We start from the raw sequence: 24,507 nt of genomic DNA, 5'->3' as shown, positions 1-24,507 counted from the left end.
TTATCTGTATAACATACATTCATCTAAAGTTTTGATAGTGGAAAACATACGCTCTTATCCGACATGGGTGGCAACACCACCGTCTTCTCTAAAATCCTCATGACGATTTTCCACAACTCTTTCAGCAACCTCTTCAGCACAGTCTTTTCACAAGATTCAGCATACAACGATAAACTTCCATCGAGAAGATCCATCAAAGGACGCAACACTTCATCAGCTTCCACAGCTACGTTATTTCTTTGAGCAGGTTGCACCTGCCCACCTCCTTTAATGGCTAACAATAAATCGCCTAACTCTTTCACCGAAGCTGTTATCCTTGGTTCCAAACTCTTTGCAAAGAGCATGGCTAGATCGTCGAGTGCTCCGTTCAGTTGCTGTTGAAGTTCTTTCAGAATGTTTGCCGCGTCCTCTTCCAATTTTTCTCCACCCATCGACTCGAACATCTTCTCTAATTGTACTCGAAGTTGCTGAATATTGTTCATGAGAATGCAAGCCTAAAAAAGAAGACGATGCTTACTTGGAAATGGTATACGGACACAATGAAACTCGTTACTTGTAAAATATCCTGCAATCAAATATATCTTATCGATAAATCTGTTTGTTAAAGTCGACTGTTAAACGTACAATTCTTTCTTCCTTTAGGTGACTTGGGAATTCCTTCTTCACGATATCTGCATAGGCGACTAACACCTTGACGATGGTTTTCGCGAACCTCTTCATATATCTCTTCCAGATCTCCGGATCAGGACATTCCAGCTTGGAGACCACGTCGAAGCACTGGGTTAATTGTGTGAAGACGTCGACGACGGAGACGCTGAACAGCGCGTGTTCGCTGCTCTTTTGGAACTGCGGTGAATTTACACAATGTTAAACCATTCATAAATTTAGGTATAATATATATTTTGCTACATCGGATAAAAAAGAAAAAGATGTATTTCAGGAAGTTAGTAATTGATTAAACGATCAATGTATTTGTTTTCGACAAAGCTAGTCACTGATCTTAGCGTAGTATGTCTTCTTTATAAAACTATTGGAAAAGATATATAATATTTCTACCATCAGATCTTCTTCTACCCCTCGTAAACAACGAGAATCATCTTTTTTACAGATTGAAAAAATTTTCTTTCGAGCAAGTTAATCGATTTAATTAAACCTGAAGGAAAGGGATACTTACTCCGTCCTTCTTGTCTCTGCTGAAGGCACCATGGAGATATTCCAGTGAGACGTCATCGTTCTCGTTTAGCCACTGCATAACAAACGGTTCGAACCACGCAGGATATTCGGGCACCGCGCCCTTATACGGCGGTACGTCCTTCACGTAATTGGTGTGCAACCACTTGACCTTAAAGTGGAGGTTCATATAGGCCGAGGACTTGCACAGTCTGTGTTGTTCGTGCTCTTCTAACGCGTACTTCATGTCCACCGCGAACAGAGACCACATGGTGGCCGCCGACAGTTGACCGATATTCAATTCCTGAGGGAATTGGTTCAGGACAGGGGCATAACTGTTTTTATCTTCGTCGATCACCGAAACGATCAGTGCGATCAGCTTATGCCAGAAGTCCAACGATTCCAGGCGAGGTCCATGATCCTCGGCGTCTCTCTTCGCCTCGCTTGGATCCACTTGGAATTCTCTGTTGTAGATATCGTAACAATTTTCAAAAAGAAACTGATAGGTCGAACGAAGACACGCTTTCACGCAATCTTTCACCACGGTGCTCGCTCGTGGAGGGCTGGACAACTCCAGAACCTTCATTCTGAAGAACGTGATGCTCGTCAGCAGGTCGACCGTGCTCTTCAAGTCCATCAGCTTCTCCTGGCTCGAGGCCGGGAAGTTATTTCGGTACATTGACAGATCGATTCGCAGCGAGTTGTGCAGTTGATCCAGTAATTTCACGAATTTCTCTTTCTGGAACGGTAGAAATGGACCGTGAACGACTAAGGAAAATGTATTTTGTCGGTATATCGAGTTTCCATAAATTACGGGCGTTGTCGGCCAGAGAGAAGGACCCCGTCTTCGCTCAGTCCAGCCATTTATACGTTCCGGGCAAACAGGAACGATCAAAAGTTATGTTATACTTATCTCGGCCGGAAAATATATTACATATGTGGGATTTTGCTTTTAGGCAGCTAACGTTTAGGGAAGCATATCGACGAGCAGAAAGGTTTTGTATTTTTGTGACTAATATATAATACAACATCGTATATAATCTATTATGTAATATATATTATTTATTATGTACTATATTATATTGTATATTACATAATATATATATATACACATGTATGGTATCATACATAGTTAAAATTTTATAGATTCAGTAATATATTTAATCATAAACTCTTTCTACTTCTAATTTCGCTATTTTGGATTGTCTGGTAGACTGTCAAATAAATAATTTTCTATTAATTTCTCACATTTTTGTAATACAGATTTTAATATACGATAAAGATTTACTTAATACTGTTAGAATAATTGAAATGCTTATCAATGGCTAACTCTCCATGTCTTTATATGCAATGCTGCTATATGTTATCAATGTCGTAAAACCTTGCAAACAGTCTTTTCTTTGTATTTATAGATACTTCAACGCACGGATAGTGTAAAGAACTTGTTATTTATTATTAATAATAATAGGAAAGTTATTACTACCAGTACTGAGAAATAAATGAAACAATAATTATTACAAAGCTACAAACGTTCGAATTAAACGACTGGCTTGGAGACTGAATTTATTTACAGAATCGTCGTATTTTATTTGAAGAAAAGACAGACTTTTGTTGATAATTCAGCTAGCTAAGTCAACGGTGTTGTTTACGGTTAGCAGGACTTTACGATCCCTGAGGTGCTTATATGGGAAAGAATTCTGTAGGTAGGCTAGATCCAGAAGAAAAATGAACATCCAAAGAAAAGAAGAAATATCCTTGGGGGAAGATTTTCCAAGCATCGTGTCGAACGCAATGAAATTGAAGACGAGTAATGATATTAACAAGGATGATGTCCAATATATTTTTTCCCTTTCAATGATCGTATTTTTATTTACTCTTCACCATCAATACTGCCTTCTGTGATATTTTTCATGTAATTTATATCGTGCAAAAGAGAATCATGGAATAAATAAAATTTATCTTTTCGATGAATAGCTTCGAAAATTCCCGGAAAATTAGAAAACACTTCACTTATTTTCTGCGTTATTCGATGTTTTATCAAGCTCTTTGCACTTTCCTTTACTGTTCATCTCAACTTTAAAATATTTAGTTTTGTTGTAAACCTTCGATCTTCTTTCGTTAGCGTCCAGCTCAGTTATTTTCTTCTTTTGTTGGCGCTTTTGCAACGAAGATAAAGTTATTGGGTCGCACGTTCACCACCGTACAAGACAAAGTCATGCATAATTCAAGAACGTCGAAACCAGGAACGCTCGGTTCTTTCGCTGCTGACAATTTTTTCGAAAAAATTTACATTGATTTACCGAAACAATCCTCTGTGCCGAACGATAGAATCTGCAATTCCGGCAACTCTGTTTTAAATTAATTGTATACTTTTACATTTTTAGTAGAATTAAACGTAAAAGGGTCTTTCAAGTTCACTTAATTTTTGTATATATTAGGTCATCCCATAAGTTCGTGCCGACTTTTGTGTCATATATTTCATATGTCGATTTATAAACATACGGCGATAAGGGACCAATGCACTTGAAAAATGGGAAGAAGTTGTACAACGAGAGGGGGATTACATTTTTTCGTGAAACTGAAAGATATGTAAACAATCTTAACATATATAAGTGCTCGAAAAACGGAACGAACTTATGGGATGACCTAACATATCATTCAAATTTCAATATCATTAATTAATAAACTATATCCATAATAGAAGCATCTAATAGCAGCAATGGGGACAATAAATTAGTTTTGATTTCCAATTTCCAATTTCGCGTTCAAAAATTCATCAACGTGGTACCTTGATAACTAACGTGACATAATACAAGGGAACAAGATGTTAATTAAAACTTCAATTAAAGCAAACTCTGCAAGTTCATATTGTCAATGTCCAGTCATTGGAAGTGACGGAAGGGGAGGAGAAGAAACGAATGAAACAAAACAAAACAAAAAAAAAAACAGTTTAATTGAAGAGTTTCACTATAGAATTGGAACAAGCATACATAACGCGCTTCCCGCAAAGTTTCCTAAACAACCAAATAGACGTGAGAACTTAGACTGCCAGTAGGGAATCGCAGGAGCATTTCTCAGTCAGATTCTTTCATTCATCCTTTCTTGATTTATTTTCCGATCCAAAGGATCAAACAGAGCTAATCTTCGATGTTCCATTGTGTCAACTTACCCCGAAATTGCTGGCGGCGAATCTATCACTGGCCGAAACAGCGGAACTCGCGCTCGTGTGAGCATAATATGCGTTTATGTTCGCCAACAGGGTGGACATTACCGCTGGCACACCCGGGCACAGGTATTTCGTGGAGAGGCAGTGAAAATGCCTGGAAAAACATTTCAAAAGACACGATTACTAACGAAGCTTGGTGTAACATAAAGATTTTAACGCTCAGTAGCTTCCGATGATATCGTTATGCATTACTTTTGTCTGTGTCTCTTCAGAAATACGTAACACATTCGTATACGACAAGCAAAATTCAAGCTTTACTTCTATGCCAAATATGTATTGTTCATTAGAGAAAATCAAGTGCAAACTGAGATGTTCCTAGCGAACGATCACGTTTAAAAGTTAATTTATTTATAAAACAGGGAAGAGAAAGCTAAGCCAATCGTGTATTCAGGGTCTCATATGCTTATCAAGTTCTTACTTGTCCTCAGTAAAACACAAGTAAGGTACATTATAGAATTATTAAGCAAAAGGTCCTTAAGGATGGGTCTTCAAATTTGATTGTACAAATTTCGAAAAAAGGGAGCTTCGTATAACGTCATTTTTGTTGGCGGCGGCTGTTTTTAACAGAGTCCTAAGGACGTGGAAGAGAATATTCGATCGATCGGATTATTGGAACGAGAGTTTCGAACGATGATCTTATGTTTGCTGAATGTTTGCCTTTAGCAATTAAGATATTCAGCCCGTCGGAGAATGTTTTCTGCCAAACGCCTAATAACTTTGAATATAACTGCCGCCAGCTACGTCATATACTTTCATAAACAAGACGACTCACGTCATTGCTTGATAGATGCTCTCGATGCCGTATCTCATCGCGAATTCATCGACGAGCTCTTCTCCAGGTGGATCGAAATACACCTTCCAGGCATCGTCTCCTTTCGCCTGAGGTAGAGCCACCACGCCGTCGTTCTTTTCGCATAAGCTATGGAAGAGGTTCTCGTGTAGGCAGGTGTACTGCACGTGGTAAGGGGCGACCTTCTCCTCGCCTTTGATCTCAACGCTGATGTGCAGCCTGATCGCGCCGGATACAGCGCTTTTATCCGTTCTCTTCTCTAGGTTATACCACACATCCATCTCGCCGCTCAGCGTGCGCACCTCGATGATCGTTTGTCCAAGGAAATCGTCGCTCTCCCTTGTCAACTTTTGCCGTAGCTTCGACTTCAAGTCGTTGTCCTCGTCCCATACTCTCACTTTTATTCGGTCAGACGAGTTGTGGCATTCGCTATAAATGGTAATTCGAGTTTATTTATTAGCAGATTTTGGAGACTGTGTTTGAACGTCGATTGGGATTTCCTTGTACGTGATTAATTAAAGGATCGTTTGGACGTTATATTAGATTGTGTTATATATACATATAAATATTTAAATTTTTCAGAGGTGGGAAATTGGACGAACTCTTTCCATAGGAATATGTAATCGAATTTTGGTAAAATATTTACGTCGAATTAGTAATACGACGACGTATAATAAAGGATGCACGATATAGTAGAACTTTGCTAATAAAAAGGGCGTATGTATGTATTTATATGTGTAATAATCGAAGTTCTTTCCCGCTACATATGATTTTTTAAAATAATTAAACTCAATCATTGGTAGAAGTTTGTTTAACTATTATAACAAAAATTTCGTTTCAATGAACGGTGTCTCGTTGCAACTTTAATTATTTCGAAAAGTAAATTAAGCGAAGCGTAAATGACACGTATATCGAAATTGCGCGTTGGATTTTACAATCTCTGGGGAAGAGTGGTTCGTTTTATTAATCGTAGACGTTTTGACGTTCAATTAACACTTTGTAAGTTATCTGTTATAGAAAAGGAATTGATATTTCCATCGTTCCATCTTTCTCTTCTTACACCAACCGATATTGATATTCATATCGCGTTTAAGATGAACTTGTGAGGTCACGAAAAAATTACTCACAAGTAAAACTTCTCGTGCCAAACTGGATTCAATTCCCTCGGCATGGTCCTGGTTCGTTTCTTCACTTTACCGACTTGGACAGTCACGTACGGATCAGATGTACCGCTCTTGTCTTTTGCGATCAATCCTTGGGCGCAGATCACTGTAGAAGTTAATCAAAGATTAGACAAACGTTTCATGTAACTTGCCTAACGCGATACGTGCCCCAAAAACGATATTTGCACTCCCCGGGATTCGGTTCTTAGGTTTTCCTACCTTTCTACTTACCTAGCAGAACGTTTAGTCGACATTTATTGTATTCGATAAAAAGATACTCTACCTGTTACTGTATCTAAGAAAACGAGAGAAATATAATGTCTTTTGAATGCTGTAAATTATATGGCATTTTTGTTAATGTTCCTATTATTGCGTCTTTGAAGATCCAATCACGTTATGACGAGTTTAGCTAAGGAAAATATTTTATTCGAGTTAATAACTCTTTGCATAGTTTGCAAATAGATTTTTATATCGTTGATTTTTAATGCAAAACTTTAAGATACAAATTTTATCAAATTTTCCTCAGAAATCTAACGGAAATTTTCACCAGTGTGGGAATATTTCTCATTTCTCTGTCATATCCTTTTTGATATCTTTTCGAATTTATAACTAACTACATAGCAAGTAACAAAAAAGGACAAGTAATTCTTTTTTAATTATTCTCTAATCTCTCACACGTTCTACGTATTTTTTTCATACCGTTTTCACATATTCTCTATGATACGTTCTACATTTACTATTTTCGCTATATATTATCACCTCAAATTCTTCACACGAATAAATATCCATTGCGCTATTTTTTACCGCACGATTCTTCTTACGTTTTTCGATCCGTTCCGTACAATTCCAGTGTTTTGATCGACGATCTAACATTCGAATACCGTCTTGATGACACAAAATGACGGATAACCGGTAGGCACCGGTAAAAAAGTAATAAAATCAGGAAATCCACACGCTCAGGTAGAAAAGAGGATTATGTTCTTCAGAAGGGTCGTGTGTTAAAACACGTTACGATCCGTTCTACCGGTTCGATTCGTTTCAACAGCGTACGGTGAATCGTGGACAGGGGGTTACCAGTTACGAGATTCGAAAGTAGGCCGTACTTCCTAGGGCAATAAAACTTTTAGTGGTAATCTATTGGAATTGTACGTCGTACAGTGAATTTTACGCGAATGCATCATGCTGGAAACAATTAGGGAACCATTTTCGATCGAAGTAACCGAATACCGTCGACGGGAGCGATGAAGTTACTTTGGACGTATCGAAGCAGTCGTTGATTTTAAATTTATTACGAAGAGACGAGATTAGTTTGATAAGAATCGACAATTTCAGAATATTTCAAATTATCAAGTGTTCAAACTTTCCAATTGTCAAATTTTCCAAGTTTCTAGATATTCAAATAGCGAAACTCTCAAGCGTATTGAAATATTCAAATATTTAAGTTCTCGTGTTTCATAATCCTCGCAGATTTTCAAATTCACTGACTTTTCGTTTAATCTTGTTCGTTCAATAATTTAGTTCAATAATTTAGTATTAAGTCTGCACTTACTCGAATTTCGCGCATTATACCACGGTTAGATTCTTAATAGATTAAAAGCGGATTTTGTCAGGTTGATGGTGATATTGCTTTTATGAAATTTATGCCTAAGTGAAATTTAATTTTCCCAATGGAGCTTAAAATTTCCCAATTGCAGCTTCTAATACGCAGATGCAAAACGTAAAATTGTAAAACGTAATTGTAAAAATTGTAAAAATTGTAAAACGTAAAACGTATCGTTTAATAAAATCTGTCGATTCGTAGCTCGTCGTACTTTGAAAGAAAGACGTAGGTTAATTAAAAATTCTGTAATTTTCTTAAAAGAAGTTGCCTGCCAGCGTAAACTGGAAATGATGTTTGAAAAGCTTGTCGGGACTTTGTTCGGTTGCCCGGAAGCTTCAACCCTCTCTGGTTATGCGCGTACCAGTTTACAAAATTTCAGTTTTCTATTTTCGTTTCCACGGATGTGCAAATATTGTCAACGAGAATATTTAATTTCGTTTGAATCGCACGTTTCTTTTCTTCGTATTCTTAGATGTCTAGCAACAGGTAAACTGGATTACGTCAATATTTTCTCCGAGTTACGTTTACCTTAAATACAGCGCGGCATGAAAAGTTAATTAAACATATTACACGTCAAAATTAACGACTAACACAGTATCTCTCTCCTAATTATAATATTTACACAAAAGAATCAAGTAATACACCCTATCTTTTTATTTACACTTAAACATCGATATTCTCAGTAACATAGAATCCTCGAAGGAAGTATATCTTTTTAAATTTACTTTGCTCTTTTTCTATAAAAGTATATCCTTTAAAAACCGTATATAGAGATCCATATTAGATTAAAAATAAAATAAAATAAAAAAAGACATTATTAAGACACATTTACGTGTATACATGTAACCATAATCGGTGTATTTATATTTTCAAACGATCATACCGATAGGCTCATGCACATCTATAGTATATAACAATGTAACAACCATCGAACTCAGCACTCAGAGGTCACGTTTCATGGCAGCCACCTCGTAAGCGTGCAGAAGCTCGGCGTAAATCGTGTAAGGAATACATTTGACAAGTTTTCATTTCTAATTCGAGGTGGCAGCAATTCGGGAATAAGAAAATCGACTAGTATGTATCGTTGTTGTTTTATATTTAACGAACACGTCTATTAAAATCGAATAATCTAACCGATTAATGAAACGTGTTAAATTCGACGTTAGAATGATCAGAAAGTCTTTCACAGCAGTTTCGGCACTTCTTGTTTCCACAAATGTTTTCAGAACCATGCAAGTCATTTAAATGAAATTAACGTGATTTTCTATCGAGATAGGAGTATGATTATATTATGGTTTGAGGTTCGTAACGGTGTAATACAGTTTGTTTCCGAGTTTTCTACTAACTGGAGTTTCACGTTTATTGTTATAGAGAAACTCGATATATCTTTTGAAGTTACGAAAATATGTCACGTGTGAAACTATACGTGACAAGCGACGACTCTGCATATCGATGACTAGTTTGAAGCATACGAAACTAATCAGATGATATTTTGAACAACCGAATACATTCACTGCGTACAACTGGTATACGTTATCAGTAGCTAATTTTAATCTTAACAAAATCTTCCCAAAATTCCTCCTCTTCTCCCTAAAAATCATTAACATTGTAACCCAAATCACTACCACTTCGAAACAAATTACATCCTTAAGAATAATCTAAATTGGTATATATATATATATACATACAACACATTACTTTTATATACTTGGACATACACATATAAAAGTGTATAAATTTATATATTATATATATACATATATATACAAACACAGTGATACACACGTATAGAAAACATATATATTACGACAGGTTGGACGTTAACGTGCGATTCGGACAGACAGACAGACACACATGCCCATGCTACTAACTCGTTGAATTCGCATCGCCGATTGCAGCGGGGACGATCGCCGATGCTTGCCCTTCCTCGACGAACGTCGATCTCATACCTAATGCTCGTAAAAATCTTCGAGCCATGGCCACAATCCACTTCATGATGTCGACAGAGTCTATGTTTGTGCGTGTGTGTGTGTGTGTTTGTACGTGTACCGTTTCCACGATCGAAGATGTTCGCGATTCAAAATAAATCGTAAAATTAATATCTACGATAGAAACTATATGTATGTATCGTGGAACTGTGTATAATGTCGTTTAATAATTATGTGTACCATGAAACTTTGTGCTATCTGTATATATATATACTTGTATGTAAATCTCTATATATATATATGTATGTATGTATAGTAAAATCGTATCTATATATGTACCGTAAATACGAATATTTACGATCGAAGTCAAATGGCATCGATGCTTGAATTTTTGTGCACTTTCATTGTGAAATTGTCCTATGCGTGGATCGTTATAATTTAGTCGGTTGGTGTGTTCGATCGGTTTAACGGGAGAACAGCTGCAGGAAATTCGGTCGCTGCGACGAAAGTCGCAGACGAGCCGGTCTTACGCGGAGGCCGACTAACGGAGGGTGGCCCAAGGAGACCGTCCTTTTCTAAATCGATACTCTACGGGGAGTGAAAAATACTCTAGAACTGGCTACGGGTAATCGCACGGAAGGATAAGGAACGTAAATCTTGTGCTACAAATGAGACTGATATATAGGGTGACTTGTCTAATTTCAGTGTCTTAAATATTACTTGTTTTCGATGGTGGTAGCAAATTTCAAAGGAAAACGTTATTCCATTCGATGGAGTAAATGCCACGACGAGGAAAACGTTTTTTTTCTCGACGTTACATCCTTTGACATTTCGTAGTCTTTGATATTTTATTTATAAAATTACATGTGAGAAGTCGATCATTTTCAACGCTTGTTAATTAATAACTCTTAATTAATTTTCTCTTCCGATCGTTCGATGTTTCATTGTTTATATTAATTTGTATTATTTTATATTCTCCATATACAGATTATAGGTATGACAGATATCGTAGACATCGTGGATCACTAGATTGATCTTCATCTCAGCGATTTGGATATGATTATAAAAATATGTATATATATATTATTATTCTATATATAATATATATATATAATACGTTGGTGATAATTAACAAAGGTATACTGATAATCTGGAAACTTCAAGAAAAGGTTCCGTTTATCGTAATATTTGCCGCTGTGAATAATATTTTCCTCCAACATTTCTTCCTTATCATCAAAAGCATGTGAAATATTTAAGACACTTCATATTCAAGGGACACGCTACAATATCGAGAAAGTAGGACAAGCGAGTGCGAGCTTTCGGTTTTTCCAGAAGAGGATTTGGGAAATTCGACGAGTAAGTAATAATTTGATTCGATACAGCCTGAAATTTTTCTCTAGAACATTGAAACGATTTGGTGAAATGTTCAAGTCATATTAATTTTCTAACACGATCATTTAGGTTTTATTCGATACTTTAACATTTGTGATCTGCACGATGCGATGCAGAACGATGGAGAACTTTAGTTAAATCTCATAGACGCTTGTTGTTACGTTGTCGTAAACGATAAACTTCGAGACGTGATTCAGATATTGTCATAGTTTTAATTAGTTCTATTTAACTTAATTAAATTCTAATTAACTTCGTGGCGAAGCATAAATCGAATTATAAAGGAAAACTCTGCTGTGAAATAGTTGCCACCACGTAAGGATTATTCTTTTTAAAATTTCTCCAATAATTTCAATTGCAAGCGATCGAAAAATAAATTACGAATTTTTAATTATTTCACTGTTTCGTTCGTATATAATTTATAACAAAATATATCCATCATCCGAAGCAAAATCTTTCCATTAACTATTAAATAACAATAAAATTGAAAATAGTCGATAAAAATGGATAATTTACTAAGTATTACACAAATTATCTCCATATAACGAGAAGTTTACCGAATCAAATTATGCCCCGATGAATTTCCAAAATTCTCAAAAATTATTCATCACGTTTCGACTTACTTTTACGTTAAGAGTCTGTCCCTTTTTATAACACAATTTTTATCGTACACTTTACATCAACAAATTTCGAATCAGATAGCATTTATAAAAATTAATATCAAACTAACTACACGTAGTGGACGATTTATCTTTTCAAGAGGATCAATCCGTTTCGATTTACTAATCGCCGAGATTTCCGGCAGCAGATCGAACCAACTCGCAATAATATGCCCATGTTGTAGTAGTGCTACAGCTGGCTTGGCCAATCAAACTTTCAATTAGCCAGCTAATTAATTGATGGTCAATAAACGGGTAATACCGGCACGACTATTCAGATGCTGATGAAGTCAAGTGCAATGTCAATGAAATTTTCGAACGATCTACCTAGCCGCGATTTACTTATGCGAGCTTTCATTAATAATATCAACAATTAACTGTTATTCATATACTGGAAAGTAGAAGAAAAATTGATAATTAAAATGTTGAAAGTTTGGAAAAATTTAAGAATTAATAAATAAATTATGTAGATTAACCGAGAAATAGTATTATTTTGAAAGTGCGTTATATTGGAAATTTAAATATCAGCAAACACGTGGAAAAGTTTTCTTTTTTCATTCATTTTAAAAAGATCTAAATTCTACAAATTCTGGCAAAGAAATAATTTAGAGATATTTAATCGTTGACTTTCTCTTTTCATTCCAAGTGTACCGTCAGACTCCAAACGTTGCGACGTGTATTTTTTCTTTTTTTTAATCTATTTTTATGATAGAGAGTAAAGTAAAGGAATAGTAGAGTCGAGCTATAGTTTTATATCTAAACTCTAGCAAATGGAAGAAGAAAGATAGAAGATGCTATTTCACTATAAAAGTTGGGGCACTAAATTTGCATGATATTGGATGGGATTGTACAATGAAATTACTGATCGTGTTCAGTCTTGAATGAACGTTTCTCAATTTGTTCACTTGATTTTTCCGATCTTCCGGAGAACGTTGTATTTCTTTAATTTTGCCAGTAGAATTTGAGAAGAAGTAAAAATAGCATCTGATCAGGCGCAAAACCTCGTTTTAAACCTAAAGTCTATTAAACATAAAATTCCCTATTTCCTCTCTACGAAACCACTTAAATTCCAATGCAATATTTAACTTATAAATCAATTTTTCACCCATCCTGAACTTGATGTTTTTAACGCGAAAATATCTTATTAAGAAGACGAATAAAATATTATTTCTACGATATTTTTAATATTTTTTGATGGATATTTCGACCGTTAAAAAATGACAAGATCCTTTATAAATAAAAGGATCCTAAAATTTTACGTTATCATCGAATAAAATATATTTTCAGCCCCTTTATCGACCTTACAACGCGTCTCGTGTACTCTGCTGTTCTTGCATTATTCTATTTGCGCGACACCAGGAAGTCTGAAGATAAACGAACCAACTCTCTCACGAACACACATCGGTTAATTTGTACTGTTCATGGGACATGGGAAAACCATTCCTTAGTCGAATATTTGAAGTCGAATCGAACAGGTCAGACGTGTTTTTCCTACAAACATTCGACCGCGTGATGGCTCGTAAATATACAAAGTTAGTAAACATTCGTGCAAACTCGCGTAAAGTACATTTCGATAATTGAGTTGCAGAATGTCAGCTTTTGTTTTGGTATTTTCAGTGTTGATTTACTGGAGATCATTTTTTGCGTTCAATATTTCATTTATCAATTCGGTGCTCTACTTATCGAACTTGATTGTTTCAAGAAATTGTTTGTTTAGAAAGAATGAGAAGTAGTATTAAAAGCTACAGTATTATATATTTTTCATTTTATTTATTAAAACATATTAAACCAGTGAAATATTTCGAATCGATCAAGTACCTTTTAAACAATGGAATGGAATTTGTTGATTTTACGTGTTTCACTCTCTTGTCTCATTCGTACTCTTCTCTTCATAATTCCTTTCGATCTAACCTTCTTATTTTCGTTATTCTTTTTAACCGGATCAATTCCTTATATCCCGAGACAGATTCGAGGACCGTTTTCTGTGTTACTTAATTTTCTTCTATCACCCGCGTCTGTATATTTCTTTTGAATGGTCGTTGAAAAATTTTTATCATAGCAGAAAGTTCAATTTTTATTGCCGCATCGCACGAATAACAGTATCAGCCTAGCAAGCTTATAGAATTCTTGAAGACTTCCGCTTGCATGGTCGAGGTAATAAAAATTTTGTACCAGCACTGTCTTTTCATTGTTTCAAGCAACGTATCTCCTAAAATTACGTCATTTCTATAACGTTTCGTATTTTGCTACCTCATCTTCTCCAAGTATCTTTCATTCTACGTTTATCTTTCAAACACATACATTTCGATTAGAAGCTAACAAAACCCAAGAAGAATCTTCGTCACGACACACGATTTCCAGTTACCTTAACACTCCAAGCTTCTCACGAACTTTGAATTCGTGCATTATCCACAAAAAAAAAAAAAGAAAAGAAACAGAGAAAGAGAAAAAAGAATCATTTGTCTAATTTCTACGATTCCGCGTCGAATTCGAGTGTTGCTGCTCTCTAGAACAGATCGAGGCGATGAAAGGCCTCATTGTCGGCGTTCTCTCGACGCGAATGTCCTTTTGTCTCTTACTTTCCACCGATCGTTGCGCAGCACTCTTCGTGTTTCCGTTGCTGAATATCGTGGAGCTGCCACGGGCCAGCCGCGTTTCGCAGTTGCCAGCCAACGATTTTAATTTGCGCCCACCGAGTCAAGAGATTTGATTACTGGGGCGGAAACGGAAGTAACGCCGACTGTTAGCCAAGCTACCCTCTCGCCCAAATACACTTTAACTCTTCCCATTTCCATTCACCCTCGTTGGCTATCCCAGTTTCCCCCCAGTGTATTATTCTCACGAAACGCTCCATGGGCCGATTTGCAAAGCATATCGTACGACGTTAAGAATCTTCTGCTCACCACAAGAGTCGCTACACCTGCGTACGTAACGTATAACGACCGTGACCTATACCAAGTTGATCTGGACGGACCGTAGCGATAAACGTTGCTTTTTAACGAAATAAATTTGCTAATGGAAACACGATAGAATTTCACTCGTTGGAATGAAATTTTAATCCGTAGCCGATTAAATTGATTCGATTATATATATTGGATCTATTTGTTCGAATTGTATATTTGAATTTCTATTAGATGTACGAAAAGTTATAGGCAATGAGAAAAATCAGTGAATTCCAATTACACGAATTTGGACGAATCGAGTTCTGGCGTACTGTTTTGTTGGGATCTACGTGTCTTTCCTATTCAAAAATACCGTTTTTAACGTTGTTCTCCAAAAATATTATTCTTACGAGTGTCACGGTTCATATTCAAGACTCGTGTCGCTAGAAGAAAATTTAGAAAACCAACAGTGAATCCACCGATAGTAGCACCATCCTCGTAGAAAATATACACGTTACGTATGTACGTTTATGGCCGTAAAATAACTGGCTTTTAATTCCTATGGAAGAATAACTCGAATTTTGTGCGTATTCGTTGTACCATAGCGAAAAGGACAGCGAAACAATTTCAAACAAAAGATACACGACGCAAAACTGAATAAATCAGCCTTCAATTCTTATGAAAACTGTACTGTAAGTAAACGTCATACTTTCAGTATATAAGGATATACACTGTAGGCGAAGAGCTCGAAGCTCTCGCATATTTTGCAATTTCTCGCATATCTTGGTCGAATATCTTGCATATCTTGAATATTTTGCATTTTGCAATCTAATATGCTTATCCGTTTTCGAGAACGTGGGGAACATCGTTGAACGTAAAGGTTCGCTACTCGTTCGGAAGTAAAATATTCGCTTTCGTTGGGTTTAGGAAATGTCAAACGTTCTTAACGAGGTAGTATTCGTTTAATTACGAGATTCGAGCGTTGGTTGTAAGAAATCTTGTAATTAGGCCAGATGTTTAATATTTCTCGTGAATCTGATCTCGTGTTTGAAGGAGAACAGACGAGTCGCTTTTATTAAAATTAAGGAACACCATCGGACAACTAAAGAATCTGATTCGAGCCTCGTAAACGAAGAATATTTTTTCCACGTTCTCTTCGACGTTATTCGTCTGAGAAACTTGTTGGATTACTTCTTATTCACTCTGTTCCTCTTTCGTTATTATTCTTCTAGAAATTTTCTTTCTATTTTTTATATATACATTTCGAGTCTCTTTTGTTCGTCGCCTCGTTCCTTTCATCCGGTTCTACTCGCTTAATTTCACTGAAAATTCGTCAAGTGTCTTCTTCGAAATATTTCTTACGTTTCTTCTGTAGCGGATATCTTTATGGTTTGAGAGACAAAATTTTGTGACGTATTTTAGCAGAACTCTGTTTGAAACGAATGCTTTGATAAATGGTACTCCTCTGACCATTCCTTCCTTTCTTTAAGAGACCAATCCTTTGATAGATTCACGAATCTTCCGTTTCAGAGATAATTAACTCTGTATTTTGGATTACACCATAATTTCACAGTAGATGTTCGATGCAGCTACCATCAGAAACTACACGTATTGATGTCACGTATCATGGATAATCTTAATTCTAATAGGATTCTGTATGTTAGTTATCCCATGTTTTAGATCAAAGAGTTTATATTGACGTGAGACGCTTTACATAGATGACCGAAAACTTTAAATAGAAGTTGCTTATTATTACTACTATCAGTATCAAATTATATTTCTTTTTATGTCAATTGCCCCTATGCGCTCTGTTAACTTGTCTGTCAATATGTAGGATTTTTTGCAGAAATTTTGTATCGACTCAAAAAGCGTTCAGGTTCACTTTCCTATGCTACAATTTAACCTTCTATAATGTAAGACAACCTACAAAGTAAATATTTATATATCTATATCTTTTACGCTTTGTTTTCTGTCATATCGTATTAGTATTATTATTATTTTTCCGATACCAGATAAAAATATTTGCAAAAATTACTGGTGGTTAGATTTCAAATTGAAATAAGAAATCTAGTCTAGAAATAAGATATCTGTAATAATTATAAAATATTATAATTTTCTTTTTCATAATCAAATAATATTCTACACACGGAAAATTAAAATACTAGCTTACACACAAACCCAGTTGCTACGAAACGAAAGCTTCGAGTATTATGTTTCCATTTGAGCTGTTTCTTCTACCGCCGCTTTAAAATTTGTCTAAACCATCAGAGAATAATATTTTCCAGTATCGGCATTTATAAACAAATTCGGTAAAATTATAAACAAAGGCTTCAAGTACAAATATTTTCACTACAGCCCTTCTTCCACTCCAGTAGCATCAAATTGTCTAGAATTTGTATTTTTAGAATCATCTTGTATGTTTCCCTCTTAATTTAACGCAGTAAATTATCCAAATACCTAATTGCATCGCAACAAGTTTGCAAAGACAAAACGCTGCTCCAACTCGACCATCTGGAAGATCTCTGCGACTTTCACGATCCGACGTTCTCATCGGTGAACCATCCGTCATAGCGAAGTTTCGGCCGCGGATGGCGTCCGACGGCGCGTGTAGCACAGTTCAGAAAGAGGAAAAACTGTTGACCCGCTTCGTGACGAGACAGCAATTACTCTAATGATCATTCTCCTCCTCCAGGCAGGTTTCGTTTCTCTTTGCTCCTTCGTCGCTCGTCCTTCTTTTTCTCTCGTCTTCCTCTCAGAAACACTTTAATTGCCGTAATCGCTCCATGGCTAAGATCGCTATACTTAATCTCTGAATTTTCCTCCGTTCGTGACATGGTTTCACGTTATTTAAAATCTTATCGACGAAGCGTTACTGCTTCTGGTTTCTCTTGAACGAATATGCGTACGGAAAGATGGAAACGCATCTTGACGACAAGTAATAATTTAATGCTTTAATTATCTAATGATCAGATATAATATTTTTTAAAAAGAATGTTTAAACGTCTTTGACGCAAGTCTGCGATAATCTTGGAATATCTTTGAAATTACATTGACTTTGAAATATGTCTTTACGACGATACCGAATAATCCACGAAATAACGTTGAAGCGCCTTTGAATAATCTTGGACCGTCAGTTCTTTGAAAATCACGCCAAAAAGCTACAGTTATTCTTTAACTCTCAAGTACTGACATTTTTCAGTACTTGTTCGGTTTCTCTAAAGTCGAATAGAATTTCGCTTCGCTACAGGCGCGATTCACAATAATTGCGTAATTCCGTTCCAATGTTTATCATTTCAGTGTCGATGGCCAAAGGAAACATGACCCAAATATCATAGCCAATTGTCACTTTCCTCTCGTTGCTGCCTGTTCAAACGAATCGTTAAGTTGGGAAACGTTTAATCGAGCAACTGCTCAGAACGAGTTCTATCTTTTAACGAGCAGTAGCCGTGAAATCAATTCAATCGGTCCAGTATCGATTGGCTCTCTGTTCGACTCTCTAGAAATCAGCAATTAACGCTACTAAAGGAAGATTTCTGCTTCTCGACAGTTTTATGCTTACTCGCCATTGTTCTTCGATTCTTTCCTTTCTCTCTCGACGCTTAAGATCACAGAGATCCTTTTGTTCACGACTTTTACGATTTTATTTTCCGTATCTAAATCTCCCTCTCCTTATTTTTGTAAATTAGTAAATTTCTTCTTAAACTGCGTTTTCCGCGCTAAATCTCGATATTCGCTATTCAACATTTTTCCCGACTTTCTATTTAACTTTGCCTCGATCACCGTCATTTTGAACGAATCGCAAGTACAAGAGCCGGAGAAGGTTGCTCAATGCAGGACGCTTCCTTTACGCTCCTTTTTCTTTCAACTTACTTAATACCCGCCACGTTCCTTCTTTCCTTTTTTCGCGGTTGTACCTTTCATGCTCTTAAATTCGCAGCCTCGTGGAAGCCCGGTAAAGTCGTTCATTTTTTCGACGCGAGAAAAGTTTTCTTTCGAATTCATCCGCTTACTAACGCGGCACATTTTCCTACGTCCGATTTTCAGCGCGCTTTGCTCCCAAAACTTCCTCTCATTCATTCCTTCTTCCAATTGAAATTTTTGCCCGCTAATAATCCTTTTCTTCGAGGTTGTTGTATATAGCATCCCATCGTATATTTACTTTTTCGTTTCTAAATGAGATGAAATGGCAGTCTCGGTTATAGCCTCGAAGCAGAATCTCGACCGCTGTTAATTTTACTAACTACTGTACTTTAATCCTGCGACTATCAATTCCTCTTAGATAGTTAATCCTTTTCCTGTTTTAAGAAATCCTGGTATCGAGGAAAATATTCAAAGAAATTTTAATAGTTCTGATATATGTACACGTAGCTTGTAATTATTTTTCGCACCGATGATTTATTCTCCTCGAAATTAAGAAGCTTTTTGAAGAAAGATTAGCCGGAGGAAATCACGAAGATTATAGCATCTACGATAAAAGTGCCTGGAAAATACTCAGAAACTTTCATGTTTTCCCACACGATCTTAAAGAAAAAGGATATACCACGTTCTCTTATGAGAACTCGTGGCCACCTCTTCTTTTCAATCGCATCACGAACGTGGAATATAGCGAAGCAAATCCGAATATTTAGAATAGAAAAATTCAAGCAACCTGCAAACAGAGATGCTAAACGTACGATGGAACGAAGCAGCGGAGATCAAAGAGACGCAATTCGACTATCTCGCCGTCTTTTCGAATTCTACGTGGGACTTTGTATTGCCACCATTTCGTCCTCGTTCGTCATTCAAAGAAACGAAACTTATCGCAAGCTAGCGGTACGTGTGCCGTGTTTATTCTCGTTGCTTTTCTTTTCCATTTTCTTCTCATTCGCTCGTTCCAAGGCACGAAGGCGTTTAAAGTTCGATTCGTTTTCTCCAGCGAGTTCTATCTTGCTCGTTTATCGACGAATCTCGAGAATCGGAGGAAACAGAGGAAAGGAACGTCGGTTTCGTTCTACGTTTCCTCGTGCCTGCTTCGACCAGCCAGATCTCCAAGACCGAACGAACGAAATCGAATTAGTAACGTCGCGACTTCTGAAGGCAGCTCACAGAGTGGACTAAAAATTTCCTTTCTTTTTTCTTGGCTAGGTTTTACGCCATGAAGAAACTTTCTTCGCGGCGTCCAGAAAGAGAGAGATTCGATTAATGTTACTTTGAATTGCGCGAGTTGAAACTGTCGCCAGAATAAATTGCTGATTTTACCTTTTTTTCTCTGCCACGTTCCTCCCTCGGTGCGTTTACACGAGGCCAGCGAATGCTCGTTTTCGTTCCCCGTTCTTGTAAAATTAAAACATGAAAGTGGTAACGCGTGTCCGTTTATGCACGCGACGTACGAACATCCATAGAAATTACGCAGAGCGTTTTTGAATGCGATAAAGACTATGCGAATGTTCCAGGAACGCTTTAATCCTTTTCACTGCGCGAACAGAGAGTAAATGATTCCACGGCGTATTTTTGCAAATGTTAATTTCGAATGACTAAATGGCTATTTGCCGATTATTTTGCAAATATAAAGAGAAGAAAGTCCTTTAAAAGCTATCGTAATTATCAATTAAAACGTAGCTGGTACTAAAAAGTTTGATTGGACATTTCTCATGCAATTCAATTATTTAATGATTCAAATAACCATTTTTTTTATAGACTTCCTTCAGAGTGTTTCAAAAAATCCTGCTCAAACGTGTAAACGTAGTATCTATTAAACGAATCCACTTTTAAAAATTATATTTCTAATACCTTTCCTATCGTCGACAATACTTCTGTTATTCTAATATAGAGTATCCGAGTAGAAGTATTATAATTTGCAAGTATTATAATTCGTAGATCATATTTCTTAAGGTTTTTAGGTCGTCGTTATGTTTCTTTCACGATGGAATTATGGACTGCTGCTTGTTACGCTATTGCATTATCCCCGAGAAGAATTTAATTATATGTAGAAGTATAGTTTCCAAGGGATTGTTGAATATACAATTTAACGTGATTACTTGAAATTTTGATAATAATTAAGAATCTTGCGAATTATTGCATAATATCGTAACTTGCGTGTCTTTATCATAAATCACTTTACAGATTGCTATTCTCGTACATGTCCGCGTTGCTTGCATTATAGATAGTTAAGGGCTTGTTTACTGTTAGCTCCACCATCTGCCAAGATCAATATGCCTCCATTTTCTGGCAACCTATCAATATTCCAAGTTACATCAATCATGGGAACACGGACAAGATTTCTATATTAGCAACACAAAGTAGTAAGTCTATTTTCAGTCGAAAACTAATGCTTCGCTTGGAGGCATTGTAGTCTGAATTCGAAGTAGTCCAAACCATTGCTTTAGTCTGAATTTTTAAGTAATTTCAATTAACAATAAAAAGATCCTCTTGCTATACCGATTACCCATTCACGTTAATGTTATCAACGACAATTTAAATTTCAGTTTTGCTAAATCCTAAAGTTCATCGATATTTTGAATTAGCATCTTTCTCTCTCCCTCTCGACAGGTTTCATTAATTTTATAAAGCTATCATATAACCGTGTAACGCGATATCTTTCCCATTTTATTTGTTTAAAAACACCAATGGAAAATTTGTGTAATAAAACTTTGAAATACCTTTCTCATTTTCGAATATTTATATAACGATCCCAAATTGTTTTTAACGATATAAATCCTCCAGAAATTAATAGAAACAAAACTAAAATTTCCAATGCAAGATCAAACGTTTTCATTCCACTCTTTTCTCTTCTCACAGAATTATATTGGTTTGGCAACTAAATGATTGCGGATTTTGTCAATATCAGCCAATGACAAACTCCGCAATCACTTAGTTGCCAACACAATAGTTACGTATCAAATAGGAGATTAGTAACAGATTGTTTTTATTAAAAAAAAATTTTTTTTTCAAAGAAATCGTCAGTTTCTCGTTCGTCAGAGAGCGACGCGGAGTTTTTCCCGATATTCACCTCCGTGTTCGTAAATTCACGTGTTAGGAGAAACTTCGTTGGCGAATTTCGTCAGTCGCGGCTTCTCACGGGAATAACACGCAGGAAATCGAATTTTTTCGGAATCTTTCCACATTCTTCTCAATCCTATCGACATTTCAACGTTATATCTTGTGTCAGAGTTGGAGCAGTCGGTGAAATCTTCCGGGATCTTCGCTTTCTGTTTCGTCGCATGCTTTTATTCGCGTCGTTCGATCACCAATTCCTCGAGTAAAATATACTCCAACGTGAAATACATACAATGTACTAGGTGAACAATAAGTTTGTTTGCGTACCTCTGTATAATGTATCATTAATTTTATTTGAAACATATTTATACGATTGGTAATTTTTATAGATGGAACGTGTATTATTTTGTTCTTTGTAGCTTCTTCATGCCCGTGTATCGATTAAGCATTGCGAGTATCCTATTATCCTAAACCGTTTCATTTTCATACAGAAATACGTGTACACGCGTATTTTTAGCAGAGAATTCTAGATTATGCAACCATAAATGTTTCATTAATTTTGAACACATAAGGTTGTAATAATTTTTATTGTATCATGAAATAAGAAAAGAATAGTGGCAAAGCACAAACGTTAATTTTTTCACCCCGTTAACGTCAATGATGCAATTACAATTTATTGACTTCTATGCTACCTTCAATTTGCTTCGGCATTCTGTTTCAGCCGTACGTTAACTGTGTTACATTTTATATCTCAAGAGCATCGAGTGCTGTGTTTGAAACGACGATCCGAAACTTGACGTTTTTCATCACGTTTTTCGCAGACTTGCCGATATTTTATATACAGTCGAATAAAGTAATTTGTCGTTCGTTTGAACCGAATTCAGTAAACAATATCTCTTTTAAACAAACATTTATCCGTATAATCTTCGACGTCCATAGAATTTTTAAATGATACAGTATAAAAGTATTATAGATCACAGGCGGTATTATCCCAATTTTGTTGACAACCTGTAGATATTTCACTCTCATAATACACGAACACATCTGCCAAGACCGATCCATCTCAGTCGTATCTTCCAATCCTTCATCCCAAATACATCTGTCAACCTTTTCAGATTCTTATTACAATTTTACGCCTTCTTCCATCTCGCCGTTTTATCTTCCCATCGTCGTCCCCACTGTCATCGTGATTCCTTATCTTTGTGGCGTGTAATCAAGTTGAACTTTTAACTCGAAATTTCTTCTCGCACCAACGATGTCGAAAACGCTGTTGGCACGCACATGCCAGCGTAGGCGAGAATTTCATTGGAAAATCAGGGTAAATACAGCTTTTCTTTCGAAAGACAGACAAATACAAGAAACGACACGCGATTCGTATTTGCTTGGAAAATATTGTTACGAGTATCCAAATTTCTATCGCCGATTAAACAGTAAGATATTTCAGTGCATAGAGGCATAAATTTCTGCGTCTTTATCATTATTTTTCACTGTTCTTAATTAAACCCTGGAATTACCAACAACGTGAAATTATGTAACGTAAAACGTGAAATTTATACCAAAGCAACAAAACTGACATTACATGAGAACTACACGCGACATCACGGCAAAAATAAACTTTTATCTCTATATTTTACTCGTCGAAAAAATGTAACAACAATTCCACATAGTCCCTCCCCTACTCGATCGATCCTTCATCTGCGAGATGAATGATACTCGGAAAAATGCATGCAACTATGGATCAGAGTACGAAATCGTGTCGATGGATTTCATGGAATCGGAGAAAAAATAACGGTTAGGGCGGAGGTCGTGGAAGCAAGGGTGTGCGAGTAGAGACACAACCAGGCTGCATATTGCATACACACAGGTGAATAGGCCGCGAGGACTGCACGTGTGCGCTGCAGCCGCTGCACTTCCCTGTACGTTGAACTATCGATCGTTTCGGGGCGGACTGCGAGCCTTCTCGCACCCTTGTGCTTCCTCTTCCTCTTTATCCCATGTCTGGACAAGTCGTTCGTGGACTTTACGAAACTCTTTCGCTCGTTTGTTGTCCCTGATCTTCTCCTCTCTTCCGTTTGCCGCCTCAGTTGCATTGAATGGTCGTAATAGAAAGATGTTATACAGCAGCAACGTGGCCTGTCGGTGTTGGTTGTCGCCCTGTGGCTCCAGCATTTAACTTTACCAGACCTAAATACTTTTCGCCAGAGAAATTCTTACGGCGAGTTGCGGATTCTGTCCGCTTCAAATACGAACGACGATAGCAATCGCGCGTTAAATTGTGTGGAGGCTTGAGAAACTTTGTTAGTATCGCGATATTAAATTATTATCTTGCGTTTATACGTTACACCGCCACAAAAGTCAGCGTGTTCTGTATTAAACCGAGGAAGAAGAACTGTTTCATTGTAATTTCGTATGCTACGAAATAAATATATTATTAAGCGCAATTATACAAAATTCGCCTTAATATTTCTATCAAAGTATATATCTTCAAATTCGTTAGAAAAATTCATAAATATGTCAAGAATATTATTAAGCGTGATTATACAAAATTCGTCTTAATATTTCTATCAAAGCATATATCTTCAAATTCGCTAGAAAATTTCAGTAAATATATCAAGAATATTCTTTGTATCGTGTTCAGTTTCAATGTTAGGGTCGCGTTAATTACAGTTCGAAATTATTGATATCTGATACCTGGCGTGTCTTTATCAATGGTCCTATCCCGTTA

General features: G+C 36.4%; 1 protein-coding gene across 15 annotated transcripts in view; it reads right to left on the bottom strand.

Annotated features, from left to right (window-relative positions):
• Positions 1–24,507, bottom strand: part of LOC126915400 (protein unc-13 homolog B-like) — a 376,274-nt gene that overhangs the window by 14,472 nt on the left and 337,295 nt on the right. For all 15 annotated transcript variants that reach the window (XM_050720031.1, XM_050720032.1, XM_050720033.1 and 12 more), the window contains 6 exons: positions 6,314–6,455; positions 5,169–5,615; positions 4,340–4,490; positions 1,175–1,909; positions 625–846; positions 51–494 (listed from right to left, as the gene is read on the bottom strand). In XM_050720031.1, the coding sequence (XP_050575988.1) occupies positions 51–494; positions 625–846; positions 1,175–1,909; positions 4,340–4,490; positions 5,169–5,615; positions 6,314–6,455 (2,141 nt within the window). The remainder of the gene's footprint in view (positions 1–50; positions 495–624; positions 847–1,174; positions 1,910–4,339; positions 4,491–5,168; positions 5,616–6,313; positions 6,456–24,507) is intronic.

Source organism: Bombus affinis, chromosome 4 (genome assembly GCF_024516045.1).
Source record: "Bombus affinis isolate iyBomAffi1 chromosome 4, iyBomAffi1.2, whole genome shotgun sequence".
NCBI classification, from domain to species: Eukaryota; Metazoa; Arthropoda; class Insecta; order Hymenoptera; family Apidae; genus Bombus; species Bombus affinis.
Note: the sequence above shows the minus strand (reverse complement) of the source record. Positions and strands in the feature narration are given on the sequence as shown.